Raw genomic sequence first — 19,622 nt, 5'->3', positions numbered from 1 at the left:
CTGGAAGACGAGGAAGTAATGAGGAACTGAAGGAATTAGCGAGGTAAAGAGCAGCGTGTAAGCAAGATACACATAACATGCTTAAATGGTCCTAATTAAGGATCCAGCAATGACTCATCCGCCGCGTGTGTGTCTGCGTGTGCGTTGGCGTTTGCGAGTTTGTCCTTGTATGTGTCAAATTAGCATCAGCATGACTGGAGGAGGTGTGCTACAGTATGTGGGCCCTTGTCTTCTCACCTCACACCACCACCCTACACCAATAAAATAAACCAAAAATAAATTAAAAAAAAAAAAGTAAATTCCTTCAACACACACTGACACACTTAAACATCAGAAACAGATATGAGAACCTAACTTGACAAGCTATAGAACAAAATGTCAGATGGTATGCTAAAAGGTCAAAGCTTCTCTCAAAATCTCAAATATTTAGTCTTTAACCTTCTTGAAGCAGCTCAGATGTAATCACATATCTTTTTATTTTTATTAGAAATATTAGAATTAATGTGCCAGAGTGAGTTTTACACCAGCACTCAGCTAAAAATGTGTTTTCACTGACCAGAAAACACAGTAATTGGGGTTGATCTGTGTGTTGATTTGTACCTAAACATCTACAGCTTGTCCATTATAAATTCAAGCCTCATTTCTTTAAGTGTTGATTATATTCCTGAAGAATATTTTGCATTTTGCCCCCGAGGAACTTGATTTGAACTGGATAAAATCACCTCAGGCATTTAAGACAGATGCTTAAATGGCATAAATGCTTCTGTCTCTTCAAGATGAATACGTATGTGTCGCCCTTCTGAGTGTGTCTATGTCAGGAAGCATTCTTTATAAATAGCCACTTACAGGGTCTGTACCCTATGAGAATGACAGCTGAAATGACTCAAATGAAATTAGATGTTGTTCTCCCTGTTTCACTGAAGCAACAGTTCCCAAACTGTGAGGCAGGCCCCACGTCTGTAGGTGTGGACAACGAGGGGAAAAATATGGAGTGAAATTAATTGAATGAGATTTTTCACTGGAAAAAAAAAGTGTTAACCAGCGGTAGTACAGTACTAACCACTGCACTGCCACGCATGTGTGCGTGTTCTCCCTGTGCATGTGTGGGTTCTGTCTGGGTAGCTTAAAGTTACAGTGTGTAAATTCTCAACAGCCAGTGCATTGCAGTCAAGTGAGATCTGTTTTTTTTTACCTGTCCCAATTTAAGTGCATGATCAAACCTATGGTGCCCCCTGTGAGACAAACAACTGTGGCTACCATTTTTCTGTAGTGAGTCTAGACTGTGAGTCCGCTGTCTTTTTCATGTCTCTTTACTTTGAAGGAGGCTAAAAAACTTTGTGAAAGAAACATAATAAGATGAGTCAGTGAATCTCCTTTCTGTCAGATGACAGTGATACTAAGGTGAGTTGTTGATGATATGTTGAACTTTTTTGCTGTTATGCACTGCTGTTTTGTCTGCTGTTAGCATCTGCTCCGTTAGCTGCAGCTTTTGTAGCTGTTAGTCAACGTTAGTGAAACTTTTTTTGAAGTCGGTCTAACATTGTTGGACACTTTGCAGGTAGCACATGAACGCAGGACTCGGACATGCTCATATGATGTGAACATGTAATGAAACTGTTTATCAGAGTGAAAATGTAATATAATATTAGCTTACTAGCTAATATTAGCAAGTGTTGCTCAACCAATCATTTTATGAGTCCAAAATTTTTTTTTTCCTGATAAATAACCTAAAAAATAATACCTGACTTACTGTAGCTTTAATTGAGTACTCTAAATTGACTGTTTAGGTTTAAATAACTGTTTTAGCTGAACAGTCCAGGATATATTCCACTTCACACTATATGACAAATTCAATTGGCCGTTAAGAAAACGTATTTATTTTTTGAGAAAAATAAAAAAGAGTTGATTGATTCTGTTTCACCAACCTTTATTCAACTTGGGGTTTTTTTTTACTAATAAAATAAAATTAGCTTTTTGTCTGAATTAGTCTGGTTCGTACGGAACCCCTCTGATGACTTGGTCCAAAAAACAAATAAATTGTGGCCACAAAATACTACTTCGTGGCCTCGAAATAGTATAACGTGCCCACAAAATACTTATTTGTGGCCATGAAATACTATATTTAGGGTACGAAATAGGTTTAATGTGCGCACGAAATACTAATTTGTGGTCACGAATTGAGTATAACGTGGCAAACGAATTACGCATTTGTGGCAATGAAATATATAACGTGCACACACCATATTGATACAATTCCTGGACAGCTGCGTAGAGACATAAGCATAAGAGTAGGCTAAACCTATACACCATGGACAGAGACAGTATGACTGACTTTTATTTTAGGCTGGAAATGAGCAACAAATGCATTTTGAAAAGCCTGGCAATGCAAGGAACCATTATTACAGAGAGACATTTAAACAGGATATTAAGATAAGATAAGATAAGATAAGATAAGCTTTATTAGTCCCACACGTGGGAAATTTGTTTTGTCACAGCAGGAAGTGGACAGTGCAAAAGTTATATAGCAGTTATTATAATTGAGTGCCCAGTTGCTTTACAGACAGATTTTATTGTCAACCAACTGCAGGGGTCTCGGAAGGATCACAGTTATCGGTCAAGTGTTTCGTGCCCACAAATTAGCATTTCGTGCGCACAGTATACCTATTTCGTGCCCTCAAAATAGTATTTCGTGGCCACAAATAAGTATTTCGTGAGCACGTTATACCCATTTTGTGCCCACGAAGTAGTATTTTGTGGCCACAATTTATTTATTTTTTGGACCATGTCATCAGAGGGGCTCCGTAGGTTCGCAACCCGTCCACTGTGACATTTCTGACTGTGCCACCACTGTTTTTAACCCACCTACTGTTCCAAAATACATTTACTACATTTCACACTACTGATTGTGCAGTCAGATTCTTTCCACACCACATAACATGTCGTCATCCATGCACATCCTCAACCTGGAACCATACCTGGAGCAAGTTTTGTATCCTACCCACTACTGACTCTGTTATCTCTCCACCACAGGGTTGGACACTCTGGCAGTTCTTGGTTATCATTTTTGACATGTTTTGTGTACGCATTCATGCATGAACACACCTTACCCGCAGTGACTTCAATTGTCCCCACAATGTCTCTGGTCAGTTTTTACTCATATTGCCTGAAAATAGATTATCTATTGATCCACACACCGTGCCAATTCACTGACCACTGACCAGAGAGGCTGTGAAAGAGAATTAATGATTCAATTCTAAACATTTAAAAGAAATTTAAACATTTGTATTTGATCATTAGAATTATGCACACTTCCATATAATTCAATCTCCTATTAGTGCTTTATTTGATCTATTACAATCTGTAAATGGTATCATTTCTAATTCATATTCTAGATGCCCATATGCACACTTGGCATTAAAAAGGATCATATTCTGAAAGAGTTTGTCCAGGCATTTACAGTGAACACAGAACAGTACAAACTCATTGACTTCCCATGTGCCACAGTGTAACTATAATTCATTCAATATTTGCTGATGGAGGTCACAGTGTCAAGGCTAATCTGCAATGCAAAGCCTTATGGCTTCTGAATTCAATTGCCCCAACTATTTCTTTTACGTGTGCTGTGATTAATTAAATCACTGTAATAGGAGGGCAGGTGAAGGTTAACACAGTATCTACATGAATGCATCTATTTCAATACACCAAGTAATTTAGGTGAAAAGCAAGAGGGCACGTTCAAGGCCAGTCGTTCATTGTCACTGACCGCATCTAAACTTGCACAAATTAATAACTTTTTTCCTGGTGTGTGGATTCAGTTTCAAATTGTCACGTAATGAATGCAGCAAATAAGATGAAGGGCTCTCTTATTTTTCTCTATATTAATGGATGAGGCCTGTTTTGATATTTTATCACACCACGTTTTTCCTCCTTTTACCTCCCAATTTTTCATCAAAGCAAACACAGATAACACCTTGCCTCACTGCCTGCATCTTCGGCTGTTTCTTACCTCCTTTGCACTTTATTTAGTTTTCTTCCTTCTCTCCCTGCCCTTAATCCTTTTTTTCTGTATTAATTTTCCCACTCTCCTCTCGGGCTCGTTCTGCACTTCTGTCTGTTGTGAGGCAGTGATTAAAAAGCATTACAGCCAAGGCCACAGACACATCAAAAGAGCTGTGCAGCGGTGAATCAACAGTGTTGAATGGTGCCAATCATTTTATTGATTTCCTCATCTTACAGTTTGACATTGTCTACTTGGGAATGAAAAGCAGGAGAAAGAAATGCTCCAGTGTAAGAGTAACTGAGAGAATATATATATAAAGTTCTTTTTTTTCCCAAAACAACATTTGTTTACTTTCATTTATCAATGTTCACTGGGTAATCTGTACCTCTGTTCACATGGGAAATATTCTAGGTTGCCTGAGCTCCATCCTCGTCTGGCTAGCTAACTAATGAGAAGCCCATTGATACAGTAGTACTCAGTATTGACTCTAGTGCTCCCTGATTGTACTTGTGCGTCCTTACAGTACAATGGTTTTTCTACCCTAGCCCGCTTGAGATCAAATTGGGCTACATCATCCATGGAGTGTCACTCCAGTGCTCTAGTTTTAATGTGCTGGCTCCAACCATCCATATTTACAGCCTTTGAAGCCATGTTTCGTGTCTTAGGACTTTTATTTTGTTTACACACAGCCAGAGATACCGCTTTTAGATTTAACATCAAATATTCAGCAAAAAGTGAGTCAGTTTTTGACTCAAATGTGCTCTTACGGCAACAGAAATTGACCTGTTTTAGATTATAACCTTTTTGTAAGAGGGTAACCAGACAAAAACACCCATAGATTTGTTGTAAAGCACTGATTCCCATAATTTAAACAAAATGTTAGAATATTGTGGAGCCAATTTGATTGCTACAGCATTTCTGGCAGTCACATGGTTATAGCTGTTTCATGGATATTCACACACAAGCGCAGTAGGATTAGCTACAGGATTGCCCAGACATCACAAAAATACCACAGGGGAAGATTACGCATATCTATCCACCACACTTCTTTCATCTTGTGTTGTGTGCAATGTTTGGGACTATGTTGGGGAAAAAGAGAGATCTGGTGGTTACATGTGGTCTAAAACCCACAAGCATGGCCATTTAAACTTAACTGCTGTTTTCTCCCCTTCACTTTTTTTTAAATCTTTCTTTCTTTGACAACACCTCCGGGCACACGTGGATCCCACAGGGGTACCTGCTGTGAGGAAAACTGATGCAGTCATCCAGTGACTATGGACAGGTGATCAAGTCAAAAAATGGCCTTTGTCCACAAGCCTGACACTGGTGAATAAAGAGGTAAATGCCCACACACATCAAGATACACATGCATACAAACGCACAACACGATTCAGTATAATATAGCTCTTCACTCTATAACTGAGTGGATTTGTTTCTTGACTTTCTCATGTTAAGAGGATTGAATATATTCAGTATTCATTTTTCACTTTCCTTAATTTCTTTTTTTAATCATTGTTTTTTAGCAATTAAACAGCTTGCTATTACCAGAAGGGTAATTGCTTGGACTTCCTGAATTTCCCAAACTGGACATTGAAAAGCTTCCGTGCCATGAAAAAGTATTTGCCTCCTTTCTTTGTTTTTCACATATTTGGCATATTTAAATGTTTCAGATCAGCAAAAAATTAGACATACTATTAATATTAGAGTAAATTTCAAAATTCAGTTTTTAAAAGATGATTTCATCTATTAAGTGAGAAAGCAATCCAAATGTACCTGGCTAAACCTGCTAACTGGTTGTGCCACCATCGGCAGGAAGAACTGCAATCAAGTGTTTGTGATAATTGGCAATGAGCCTTTCACATCACTGTGAGGAATTTTGGGTTTTCTCCTTGCAACTCTCTCAGGGATGCCATTTTTGCCCAGGGGCAATTACTTTTTCAAATTGGGTCAGATTGGTTTGGATAGCTTTTTTCCCCACAGTAAATGAAATAATTTACTGCAAAGAACTAAGAAATGAAGAAGGGGGTAAATACTATTCACAGCACTATACAGTTATTATCTTTTTATATATGTACTGTATATGTATATATGCATATATGTGTGTGTGTGTGTGTGTGTGTGTGTGTGTGTGTGTGTGTGTGTGTGTGTGTGTGTATGTGTATGCATAAGACTTAATAAGAGCTCACTTTGACAGTCAAAGATAAAAGTACCAAGTCACTATAGAAGTATAGGTTTTCATGTGATTTTGATTAAGGCGGTGGATTCCCTTTGATAGAGGACTTCACCTCAACAGGCAAGTTGCCAGGATGAGTGGCAGGTTTAACTTTAGCTAAAGCTGAAGGTGGCTATCAGTGCAACCTCAGGCAGTGCGGATTATTTTCAGAGATAGTCTGTGGGTTATGGCTCTGTGGGTAGTCAGCAGGTCACTGGTTACCTATAACTAACAACTGGTAATAACTAATAAACATTAGTACTCATCTTGGAAATACAGCTAACAGCTGCAGAAAGGATTTAAATCAGCGGTGGTACATTAGATGCTTGCATGACAACTGGCCGTCCCTTTGCCTTCCCAGCCCCTTTTGTATTAATCCAGGCATAGGATGACAAAGGGAAGTCCATAGGTCACATGGCTGGATGATGAACGTACACCGCTTTGTCCCTTTAATACCAGGAATATTTCTAATAACCTTGAAGTTAGAGGATTAGGAGGGATGTGGTAGTGTTAACACTTCTTCTAAGAATGAAAATGACATTTAACATCTCCTTGCAAGCTCGCTATCAGCAAACATCAATGAGGCATCTGACAGCGGATAAAACTGGTGCTGACAAAGAGAAGATCTGAATCACAGCACTCGACTCTGTGGCAACGCACCCACTTCCTGAGTTTTACAAAAAGTACTAGTGTAAAAGTGCGTGCATTCATGTCAACCGAACCCCGAAGAAATTATTTCAAAATGGTTTTACCCTGACAGCAAAAGAAGGTAATAGCAAATAAATCCCGGTTGCAAACAACATTTATCTGACTTAGGTTTGCTCCTGGCTCAATCAAAACAATACTGCAAGAGGCTATTGAGAAATATATTTAAAGGATATCACAGAGGTTTATGTGCGATTTTGCTTTGCTTGTGTCTGTGTATGACAGAGCGCGAGAAGAGGAGGGTGAGATAGAAAAAGACAGAGAAATGCATTTTGTATTCATGTAAATCCATTCAGTTTCTAGCTAAGGTATAATGTGAAAAATGAAAACAGAGAAATGCAATGCAACAAGGACTCAGTGCCGGATGAACACGCCGCACAAAGGCAAATATGCCGACTCAAAAATACACTGAAAAAAAAAATTAAAGCTTATGTTTTTGTGCACATGAACAAGTATTTGTACTTGCTACCCTTTGTGAGCACAGGACGCTTTTGGTGCAACTAATTCGAGCTTCACAAAAATAAAGAATACAGTGAAATTAGGATTTTTGTGTTAATGCAATTTGATTTATCTGAAAAAATATATAAAAAGAAACTGTTGTCTGTACAGCAAAGCCAGCAGCTTAACATGTGTATCACGCAATATTCAGTACAAAGACAGGTAAGTAAACAACCAAAAACAGTGTGATCAAGCTTTTTCCTTCCCCCAGTGGTAGTATAAGGATACATTACTGTATGTACATGCATTTACAGTCATGTATACTGTATGTCTACATATGTTGTAGTTCTGTGCTTGCCACTGTGCCTGTGTTTGCCAGCTGGCTTGATAGCTGTAGGCACCAAAGAGGAAAAGAAAAAAAAAACCCCACAGATTATCAAGCAGATTTATTTGAGGAAAGAGTTCATCGGAGCTGTCAAGAAGCTTTGAAAGAAAAAAAATAACCCACCCCTGAAGGGAGGGACACTTTCAAAGGCTTACGAAGTTATATCTACCTGGCTAAAAATACACCTTCTGACAGCATGTGCTCACTATAAAGCAGGTAATTTTAGTCCACAAACTAGAGTGAACCCAATTAACCCACAGAGGTGTCGCTGATAAAGCGAGGATTACAGTTTCATGATGCCGTTATCACTCGCCGCAATATTTAAAAACACCAACACTAATGTCGGGTAAATAGGTCAGTTTGGCTCAGACTGAAAGATGCGATAAATTTCACTCACGTGTGTTGATCTTCTGCAGGGAGATATGTTTCTCTAGCTGACGTCGCAATTTGACCTCAGCACCATACTTTCCTGTGGTGCCGTTGTCCGCCAGGATGAAGTGGGAGTGGAGACTGTTAAGAACCGTCAACTTGCTCATCGGGTTGGACATGGTCTGGTATGGACGCACCACCTGGCCAAAAGAAGTCAATATTTAACAACTATGCAAACACTGCACCTTTCTTAGAATACAAATATAAAATTACAGCCTGCTCCTGTTCTCAAGAGGTTTTCACTACTTTTGCTTTTGCATCTAAAGTTGAATGTATGCCTCAAGAGAGCATTGCTGCCCAAAGCTTTAAGAAATATGAGTAAAATAACCGTAAGGATTTCATGTGGGGTGAGCTTGGGTTGTGATTTTAGACTTGATGGATATCCTATGCTACAAGCTGGGCCATAGATTTTTAAAGACATTAGCATTTCTCAAGCAGTGTGATACTATAATGGCTCCATGGTGCAGATGCAAAAAAGATCCCCAGTTTAAGACAGACATCACTAGGAAGGTTGGGTCAGGAAGAGCATCTGACATGAAAAACTACCAAATCAACTATGTGGAACCATCTGCTGTTGTGACCCCTTGCGAATGAGGGAGCAACTGAAGGAAGTGTTACAGCAGAGGGAGACTATCACAGAGAAAATGCTCGCAGTGAAATCACGAGTAGGATGAACAGAGACAGGTAAAAAACCTGTCTCATGCGAGTCTTTCAAGAGTAATAGATTACTCAAGCACCTGGATGCTGAGCATATTGTCAAGTTAATAGTAGATAATCTATTTAGTAATTACAAAAATTAACATCACTCTGGTATACTGGTGGTGACAGTGCAGTGGTTGTAACTGTTGCCTAAAGCAAGAAGGTCCTAATCAGCGGGGGGGTGTTGTCCCAAATACACACACTTATGGTCGTGTGGACGGTGACCCCTCATTAGTATACCTCGCCTTTTGCCCTGTGACAGCTGTGAGAGGGACCATCTACACTGCAGTTCTAATCATTTTTTAGATTTGGAGTTGCCATGTATCCAATAATTATTAACATAACTTTCATTGTACTGCTGCTGAAATTAAACTTTCAGTTTCTCCAAAGTTTCTCAGATATATACAATACCGCAACACTGTCTGACACTTTGAGGTAAACTCATCTGGTAGTATATAGACAGCTAAAACCAATCACGCATAAAAAAGAACCTCAGCACTTAATCAGCTCATTTCAGTCACCAACATTAATTGGTTCTGCCTGACTTATTCAGAGGGACAGAGAGCGGGACATTTTGATGATGAAATTTTAACAGTAGCGTAACACTGATTCCCAGAGATTTCACTGAGTCAGCATGGGCCTCATTTGGTTTCCCCAGCTGTCCAGCTCACTGTGAAGGAGTGTTTATTGGCTTACTCAGCATCTCAGTGAATAAGCTGTCAATAGCACTTTATAGCCTCAGCCCTATCTACCCTATCTACCCTAAAGGCCTATCTGTCTGTCTGTCTGTCTGTCTGTCTGTCTGTCTGTCTGTCTGTCTGTCTGTCTGTCTATCTTCACAGACTTACATCTTTGCCAACAAGGTCCTCTTGATTTTCTACGATGCCCCATGGAGCAATACCAATGGTGCATATCTTTCCCCTTGACTTGGAGGCGTGGTCTTTCAGTGCATCACCCACGTGGCGAATCACACCTGTGTGTGGACATAGGCATGTGTGCATGAATATTCAGGGCTTTTAAGAGACGGACAGAGAGAAAGATGTTTTGTCACAATCAATACACAGCCAGTCAGATAATTACGTACACTGCTGAGATAGATAAAAAGAATCTGTTAAGCACACAAGACAACTGTGTGGAGCCAGTGTTAACAAACACAAACGCACACATACACACTTAAACACAGCCAGGTTGTAGCTCTCGGCTTGTAGTAGTTGTCCTCAGGGGAGCAGCAGTCAGACCTGGGGGCCATCTTATCTCATCTCTCCAGCTGACATTCATTCTTTTCTCCACCTCCACACACTGTCCCTCCAATCCAGCTATCCATTATTCAGGCCTCTCTGAACACATCCTTTCTGTATTCAAGTGCGCGCACTCTACGCCATCCAGCGTGTATCATTTCTTTTTGTCTGTTCTCATCTCTCCTATTTAAACATTATTCTGCTGCCTTTTTATCTTATTTTAAGTGCGCTAAATACAATCTAAGATACTTAAATAGCATCTCTTTTTGTGCCCTGGAAACAATACAAGGTAAAAATAACAGTTAACTTCCTTACTGAAGGCAAAGTGAAGCTGATAAGATAAGACACATTTTCCCCCATAGACAAAAGTACTATATGAATGTGTAATGTGCGCTTGTTCAGAGCATTAGTGGAGCTCCAGTTTACTCGCTGAGGCCTCTTTCTATATACATGGCAACAGCATATTTATGAATAATTCATGTGCTTCCAGTCTGCCAGCTAACACTCTGGTTTCCTGTATTCATTCCAACCAATCTTGTTTCACCACTTACACTGTTGCACAGTCTTATTTCTTCAAGCTTTGAAACTTGGACTTTTTCACACTTTCACCCTTCCAACCTCAGCATTCAACATCCAGTCCTCTGAGCTCCTCACTTACTCTGCTCTGAGCCAAAATCATCCAAAACAAAAAACAAACAAAAAAAAAACTCAGCACTAAGAATAGGAGACTTCCTTAGCCTTAGAAGACTGCTTCCTTAAAGCAGACATCTCTGTGATTTCTCTACAATGTAACTGATTCCTCTACACTGTAACAGCAAAAGGTTCTGTATTAATTAGTTAGCACTCTATATTTTGTTTCTATTCTCTTGGGTCCATATGGACTATTACTAAGCTAGAACATTTTATTACTTTGTTCAAAAAGTAAGAATGCTTGACAAGTGTAAGATTTTGATCGTCCTTAATTTCAGGCCTTCTCTCATGCAACTAATACTGGAATAATAACTCTTAATCTGAATGAGCCACCCTGTCATCAGGTTTAAGTCATTAAAAAGCAGTCTAGACTACTTGACATACTTTCACTGTGTGCTCACAGCCATTTTACAGTGATCCAGTGGCTGAACAGCTTCAGAGCCTAGACACACTTGACAAATGGTTATTTAATAGCTGATAACTTATGATAAAGACTTGAACACACTCATCATACGCCAAATTGAAGTGCCCACTTAATTTTTATAAAAAGGAAGACGGCTGTGCAACGCTGTATGCAATCTCTCTGTTTTGCAAACATGAAAGTTTTTAAGTTTGTCTTCATAAGTCAAAACCCGTGGTTTACCTGTGTTGACTCCTCCAGTGAATATCCAGGCCCCTGTTGTCATGGCAGCCTTGATGAGCCCTTTGCCAAAGACCTGCTTGAGTTTGGGCTGCAATTCAAAGTTCTGCAGGCCCCCGTGGACTGAGATGAGCAGCTTGGGCAGTTCCAGCTGCCACTCCTTGGTCATCAGGTGGAGCAGCAGGTCAGGCTTGGTGTCATAAGACACTCGTACGTACTGCAAACAGCATGAAGCATGTCAGTGAAATAAAGCAATACATACAAATGTAGTAAAAAAGAGGTTATGTGTCTTAAAATGGTAAATGGCCTGTATTTATATAGCACTTTACTAGTCCCTAAGGACCCCAAAGCGCTTTACACATCCAGTCATCCACCCATTCACACACACATTCACACACTGGTGATGGCAAGCTACATTGTAGCCACAGCCACCCTGGGGCGCACTGACGGAGGCGAATGAGGTAAAATGAGGTAAAATACAACCTCAGATGAAAAGTAAAACATGACATATTGCACTGTGTTATTATTTCCATCCATCTATTCATCCTCTTCCGCTTATCTCATTCAGGATTACATGGGGTTCGAGCCTATCCGAGCCACCATAGGGCAGGGGGCAGGTTAAACCCTGAACTGGTCACCAGTCTATTGCAGGGCTAACACAGAGCGACAGACAATCATTCGCACTCACATTCACACCTATGACCAATTTAGAATCACCAAATATGCTAACCTAGGTTAAATGGCAGATTTATTGCTCTGCATAAATCAATATTTATATAGATAATTGTGCAATACTAGATACTGAAACAGCTACATCTCAGTCTCTACAGGCTTCACTTAGCATGTTAAATATTAAACTTCATGACAAGTAATAAGAAGATGAAACAAGTATGACTTATTTCGACAATTTCCCAGGAGAAAGCCTCTTCTGTATAAAAACAACATGGCAGTATAATTTTGGTTTTTGGCTTAGTTGTTAAATAAATACATTATAGTTCATCAGAGGTTGTATTTCGCTCATTTTAAAACCAGCTACAGTCAAGATAATTTTATTTTGTCTGGATATATAAAACCTTAGAATTGACATATGGTGTACTTTGTTTTTACCACAACTTTATGCATTACATTCAGGTATATGGTGTCTTGGGGATGAAGTATTTCACCGCTGTGACGACTTATGTGTATGATAACGTAAAAAGCATTGGTGTTTCATGTGTGTCTATGCGTATGGATTTCATTTCTCAAGTTAGAAGACGTATTGAGCAGATGTTTGCTATGATTGAAGAACCACATACATTATGGAGCATCTGTTTATCCCTCTAATGCACCCTCAGAAAGCCAACCTGACATGTGTCTGGATGAATAATTTAACACTGGGGAAAAAAATCAGACATAATTTGGGTTTAATCATCTGAATTCCCAGATTGCTGCAGTAAAGTGTGATATGACTTTCTTAGTGTAGTTATCATAGTTTGTGACTTTGCGAATAAAACGTCATCAGATCACATTAGGGACGGATCAATTAATCAGGCAAAATGCAGTCTGCTAACACTCATAACACTTAAGTATTTTAAAGCAATAATTACACATATTTCCACAATAATTCCAGTAATTTGATTGATTCCTCAGTTATCTCCAGGTCTTCTGATTGGACACATTTGTCATTCTCCATAATGCATACAATGAGCCCTGATGAGTCCTCTTGTCAATGTCATTTTTTATTCAGCAACCCGCAACTATTCATCTATTTTCAGCTGTGTTACATCTGCCATTCAGGGAAAAAGTATTTCAGTTATCTAGGAATCAAACAGTTTCCTCCTCTGTACCTGCGTGTTGTCAAACAACATGTTTACTGAAGCTTTGAAGAATATCTTTAGATCACATTATGCACTTTCAGCTTTCATCACTTTCTGAATATTTTTGAAATCCTCTTCTTGAATTACTCAGTCTTTACTATCTCTATAATCAATTTATGTGGCCATTTTTCATAAAAAAGCATCTGCTCAACATCATTACTGTATTACTTTTATTTTCATATTTCCAGAAGAGAGCACTTCCATCAGAGGTTAGGTTCCTTTGTACTGTTTGGAGGTATATTTTAGGATATCTAAATCCTCTACTCTCTTCTTTCTTGTCTTAGGAGGTTAACTATGGCCTTTAAAATAGCTCAGTAAAGCATACAAATGCACTCTTAAAGCTACACAAAGTAGATTTCCTGCGCTGGTGCACTCAGATATGTGTCACCAAAGGTTCTCAAGTCTTAATGGAAACATGAGTTGCAACGGCTGAGGTCAGTGCTGCATGAAATAACAACAGAATAGTGACTCCTTTTATTTAGGTGCCCTAATGCTCAAAACAATCACGTTGACCAGTTCCATAAAGCTCAAGCTTTGTGTGGGCAGCATGCTGAAAGAGAAGTCTAATAAAATGCAACACAGTGTAAAGAGAGTCACCATGGCTTTGTTGGAGTGTCCTCCTCCCTGGAACTCAATGGTGCCGAAGGCATCAGTGGGGCTGAGCTGTGTGTGTTTGCTGATTGACCACTTCTCCGACAGGCTGTCATTCTTGGCCAAACGCTCTGCCTTATCATTCTGACTAGATGAGATGCCCGGTGGCAAGCCCACATGCTGACCTATTAGACGACCACAACAGCACCTGAACAAGAGGAGAAAGTAAGAGTGAGTGTAAGACCGGTATATTACACAGTCCTTTGCAGAGAATAATTGAAATCTTGAGAAGTGCAAGCCCCAAGCAGGAAGAAGAAAAAGGAGAGTAAGAGACAGATTGTGTGTGACTGAGAGCGTGGGGAGAAAAGAGCGTGAGAGCTGCCGTGGTATGTATCTAGCAATAAAAGGTGGGCATGGCTGAAGGGATAGCATGCCGTCCAACTTTCATCTCTTTACTAAGCTTGATTTATAGTCCTGCATAGAATAACAGAGGAGCAAATATTAAATTTTGTGCAAGTGGCTGTTTGCCATTATGTTTGAGCCTGCATTGCTCTGCCTCCATGGATGGAACTGAGGTGATCTTGTAGCTGATCCATACTGAACAACAGTTCTCTTGCTGAAACACGGGAAAAGCTTTAGTGGCAATTAAGTCTACACACAGATCGTCAAAAACTATCAAACCAAGAAAGAGGTGCGTGTCTACACTGATAGAATCTGTGCAATTGTACTAGCCTTGTAAGCAAGCCAAGTACAACTATAGCCTGCACCATGTTTACACAGCTTATTAAAATCAAAGGAAGCAATCCCAACTGTTGCATTTAGTTATATTTCTGGGAAGGTGTGAATCAGGCTAGGCTCTGTGGCTATGTTGCAGATGAGTGGAAGGATTTGTGGGCTTTTGCTAAATTTTCTCAGCTCCATCCCTTTCTGTTTTCTGTACCTGTCGCTGTTACTTCCTTTTCCCTCTCAGCAACTACAAGAGTTAGCAAAATGCTAGTTATGATGCTTGCGTACATTCTTATTCACAAGTGCTGAATGGCGCTTTTATATTCTGTGTTTAAATCTTACAGGATGAAGAGGAAGCCCAGGGAGGAACGGAGGCAGGAGACTGCGATTATCACTTCATGTTTCCATCATGTCTTACCAAAGGTACTTTGCCTTCCTCTTCCTCACGCATGAGCACAAGTGTCTCTAACTAAAAAGAATGAGCTGATTTGATCTTGAGGAACATCTTTTTTCCTTCGTCTTGCTTCTGGCTTTCACCCGTTTTCCTCTAGTAATGCAAAATTTCCGTACCAAACAAACTGTGGCATTTCCTGTGTGTGTGTGTGTGTGTGTGTGTGTGTGTGTGTGTGTGTGTGTGTGTGTGTGTGTGTGTGTGTGTGTGGCACCTGATAGTACATGCAGGAGAATTGAGAGAGTTTGTCTTCCAGCAAAAACAACATCAGGTTTTCTAATGATTTTGATAATCTCAAGGTGACAGTGAGATTGTAAAACAAAATGAAAAATGAATGTGGTGGTAATTGTGAATTTATCACACTGAGTCAAATTGTTCTAAAGTGCTGTTATCATTACAGTGCTGTTATAGCGTTGTATTATGTAAACAAAGCCCTCATAAATGTACTTTGAGATAGACTATGCCAGAATGATAAGGACTTCTTCCTAAATATTCTTTTACAACAATGTAGAATATGTTACTGTCTTCATGAATTGGTCTAGACCTTAATTTTACATTGTCTAGTCTCAATAGATGTCAGAATATTGCAGATGGCAGTCAGCTGAGTTCTGTTTCTTACCTCTATCAATTCAAGTGTGTAATCCTGTCTATGGTGTCCACTACAGGACAAACAACTCTGGCTGCTGTTCATCTGCAGTGAGTGTAGGCTGTAAGTCTGATGTTTACCTAAGTAACATGTCTATCTACTGTGGCTAATGTTGAATTTCAACGCTTTAAACTTTTTTGTCAGTAAGCATTGATGATTTTGCTGCTGTTAGCCTCTGTTCTGTTAGCTGCTGTTAGCATCTGTTTGTTGCCGCAAGCCAGGGAAACAATAAATCTGACATTTTTGAGATGCTGGTCATGTTGTCTCTTTCCTTTGCTTTTTCACTTCTTTGGTGAAGGGGACTCCTTTTCAGAAGATAAAACATAGGTATGATCTTTCATAACTGGAGTCTGAGCATGTTCCCTTCTTCTTTGATGTACTATACATGTGGCTAGTCTCTAGTCACATACATAAAGTGAGATTAGGCAGAACTGTGACTATAAATATAAAATTCTTTATAATAATAATAATAATGATTATCATTACCAGTGTTGCCAACTCCTCAATAAGGAAAATTGCTATTGGTTGTCCTAAAACTCGCTAGAAGTCACTAAATGACGCCATCGCCTAATTTGCATAATTGGTCATGCTAATCTAATTGTAACCTATGTTGTTGGAGAGAGAAATAACATCGTGGAAGAGACATAAAGTGAGTAAAAAACGTCCTAAATGCATTTAGAGTTTATTTAGAACTACAAATTAAATTTCTTTTAGCAATTATTGTTTTTTTTTAATGTCACAATTCCAACCCTGCTCCTTTACCCGGGCTTGGACCGGCAAAAGTGACCCGAAATAGGCGCTCTGGTGGAGTTACTTTGTGTGTGTGTGTTTATAAGTAGTTTTAAACCTTGTGATCCACAAAACAGCATAAGAGTAAAAGAGTAAAAGAAGAACTGACTGCGTTACAGCACCCGCTGCTTGTTGAGAGTAAAAGCGATACGCGCTTTCACGTCTTTTTTTAGCGACTTTTTTTTTAGAAAAAAAGTCACTAAGGGGTCTGAAAACTCGCTAAGTTGGCAACACTGATCATTACTATTATTATTATCCGCAGAAAACAACTGTACCTTTAAATTCCCTATTTGTGTTTTAAAATGCATAATGTCAGTGTTTTGGTTCATTAATGCGAAGCTCTTGCCTGCAGTGTCATTAGAGTTACTCTACATGTTTTAAAAGGTCAACAGCAAAACAACAAACTCTACAATGATGCAAAGGATTGTAAAGATTAAAGATATAAAGATTTTTGGTTAACACTTTCTAATATCCCTTTTCTGTACTCACCTATGGGGGTCTTTGGCGCTCACTATGATATGAACACATTCTCTCTTGCTGAATGCTCTTTCTATCCACGATTTCTGTGCCTGCAACAAAAACAAGACAAAAGAAAAGACAAAAGAAGTCAGTGTCAAATAAAGGAGCTAAGGATTGAACATGGAGAAGTGACACACAGCAAAAACAGCCTTACATTAGTCCATCAAGAGCTCAGAGTCCTGCTTTGTTGCATGGCAAACAGAGCATACAAAATAGGACCTTGGAACAAATGCCTTAAAAATACTTAAAAAACATCTCAGCCTTGTTCAAGAACGGAAATCACAGCACAGTGGAATGACACACATATGCAGACGCAGCACACACACAAAGACACATGTAGTCCCTGACCCATTATTCAAACACTGACACTCGGATACAGAAATGTTTTATGTTACTCAGTGGCTAGATCTCAAACCAGATGAGATGAAGAGCTTGGATGTCGAAAAGGGATGATAAATGCACTGAAGCGGTAAACTATGTCAGAGGTCTAGTCCTTAGACGTGCATATGTGTAGCCAGCACATTTGTTTGAAAAAGTGTGGGTAGATGTTTCTACGTCTGATTTGAAGCAGCCTGTGAAATGAGGCTTTTGTGAGACACATGTGCTCCGGGTCTGAGTGACAGAGTGTCTGACTGGAGTTAATTACCTCGCTAAAGACATGACAGACACACAGTGGAACCACATGTGCAGCACAGGAAGAGAAATTATTAAAGTGCTTTTTCTGGTCTTAGCGAACACTCAAATCACTTTACACTACAAGGCATAATTCTTGCTTTTTTAAAAAAAATATTAAGATCACATACACACAAACACATACACACATTGATGGATGTATCAAAGGTAGTTTTTTGGGTTCATCATGTTGTCCAAGGGCATTTCCACATGTACATTGAGGAGGAGCTGATGATCAAATCCCTGACCTTGTGATTAGCGTATGAGCCGCTCTGCCTCCTAATCTGCCACACATCTATATACAGTAGATATTTCCACACATCGAAGCATGATTAAATACTGACCCATAGCAACCTCAGAGTTGTGATAGCACTGAACAATTTCTGGCAGAGGTTACAGTGACCTGTAAATAATAATGTTGTATTTTCACAATATATAAAAAGTAAGATGGCTAACAGGTACCGTGAAATGTCACAAGGAGAAATAACTAAATCTTTTTTGACATTTTCTTTGAAAATCCCCCTCAGCACTATAAGGGAAAACACTGCTGTTTTCTGGTGGTATTTTCCTGTGTGTGTGTGTGTGTGTGTGTGTGTGTGTGTGTGTGTGTGTGTGTCTGCTTTCTATCATGTTGCTACTACAAGATGATTATCGGCATGTCAGCTTAAGTGTCCCTTCATTGATTCGTTACAAGCTAGATACATTTTAATGCCACGCCAAAAGAGCTCAATGTCTTTGCTTTCCCTTTTATTGTAATTGTATTTTAACTTTGGAAGTAAAAGTTTCTAGGAAGAGACTACGGGAAGTTTTGTGAGACACCAGAGGTCCAGAACAGGACCGAATATCATTCAGCCAACCAGATGAGATACCCAAACTCACAGAGCAGAGGGAGCAGAACGGCCATGAAAACAAAAGAACAGAGCTTTTTTTTTTCTACTCTGGGAGAGCTGCCCCAGCTTTTCTCCCAGCCAGCAGAGCAAAGAGCTGCTTGTACAGGACTTTCCCCACAACAACACACGCCCCATCCGCCTGACTGGCCCTGTCACACCACGGTACGGCAAAACCCACCGCAACTGTCCACAATCAGGCCGGGCCTGCACACAGCCACACTTACCCTAACACCAGACTTCCCACGATTAACCATTACTCTGGGGGGCTGATGGGGCTGCTTTTTACAGATCACCCAGCCACGATGACTCAGCGGGCCACAACAACACCCCCAGCCCCATTCTTTCTCACATTCTAAACCTGTGTATTCATCCGCCAGCTTCCCTTGGCACAAAATAGATCGGTTACATGTTTTGTTTTGTTTTTAGAATTGTTAATATTGACTGAACTGATTGCAAAATCACCAGCAGCAACACAAAATTGGCTGCTGGTGAGTTTCTGGTTTTAGAAGTAATGACCAGAGTGGGTCTACCCAAGAGGATCCAATACAAAGATTGTCTTCCCCCTGGATCCCCCCTGTGCAGGTCTGAATTTCCTTCTTTCTTCACATACCAGATACACATTTGCTTGCATCTGATTTTCTTGCTCTTGCTCTTGCTCTTCTATTCTTTTGTGTTGCTTATGAGATTTGACATGGTGTGATGAGATGGCACATGGCCTGCACTCCATTGTGTAATTAAGATTTATCGCCAAGGAGCACTTGTACACACGCACACACAGACATGTCTAGCAAAATATTGGACTGATTCTTATGCGTGCATGTGTGTCTTGGGCCTGACATGCAGCAAGTGTGCAGCATTTGACAGTCTGTAAGGGTCCTTGACTCCATTACACTTCCACCACCTCCACCCTCTTCTCTCTGTCCTCTCATCCAGCTCCCTTACTATTGTGTCTCTTCTTTGTTATTGGCCCTGGCAGGGAGCTGAATTGAGAACCATATCCAATCAGCCACCTAATCTGTCCGCTCGCTACCTTTTCTTTATCTTTT

The 19,622-nt window shown here is 39.8% G+C and overlaps 1 protein-coding gene across 8 annotated transcripts in view; it reads right to left on the bottom strand.

Annotated features, from left to right (window-relative positions):
- trpm3 (transient receptor potential cation channel, subfamily M, member 3) overlaps positions 1–19,622 on the bottom strand; it is a 145,926-nt gene that overhangs the window by 53,099 nt on the left and 73,205 nt on the right. For all 8 annotated transcript variants that reach the window (XM_085294039.1, XM_085294042.1, XM_085294044.1 and 5 more), the window contains exons 2-6: positions 16,985–17,064; positions 13,890–14,091; positions 11,440–11,653; positions 9,717–9,841; positions 8,138–8,309 (exon numbers count right to left, since the gene is read on the bottom strand). In XM_085294039.1, coding sequence (XP_085150165.1) covers positions 8,138–8,309; positions 9,717–9,841; positions 11,440–11,653; positions 13,890–14,091; positions 16,985–17,064 — 793 coding nt within the window. The remainder of the gene's footprint in view (positions 1–8,137; positions 8,310–9,716; positions 9,842–11,439; positions 11,654–13,889; positions 14,092–16,984; positions 17,065–19,622) is intronic.

The sequence above is a fragment of the Mchenga conophoros genome, linkage group LG12 (assembly GCF_057382185.1).
Source record: "Mchenga conophoros isolate Kocher_MC1m ecotype Shallow Benthic linkage group LG12, M_conophoros_male_GT1.1, whole genome shotgun sequence".
NCBI lineage: Eukaryota > Metazoa > Chordata > Actinopteri > Cichliformes > Cichlidae > Mchenga > Mchenga conophoros.
Note: the sequence above shows the minus strand (reverse complement) of the source record. Positions and strands in the feature narration are given on the sequence as shown.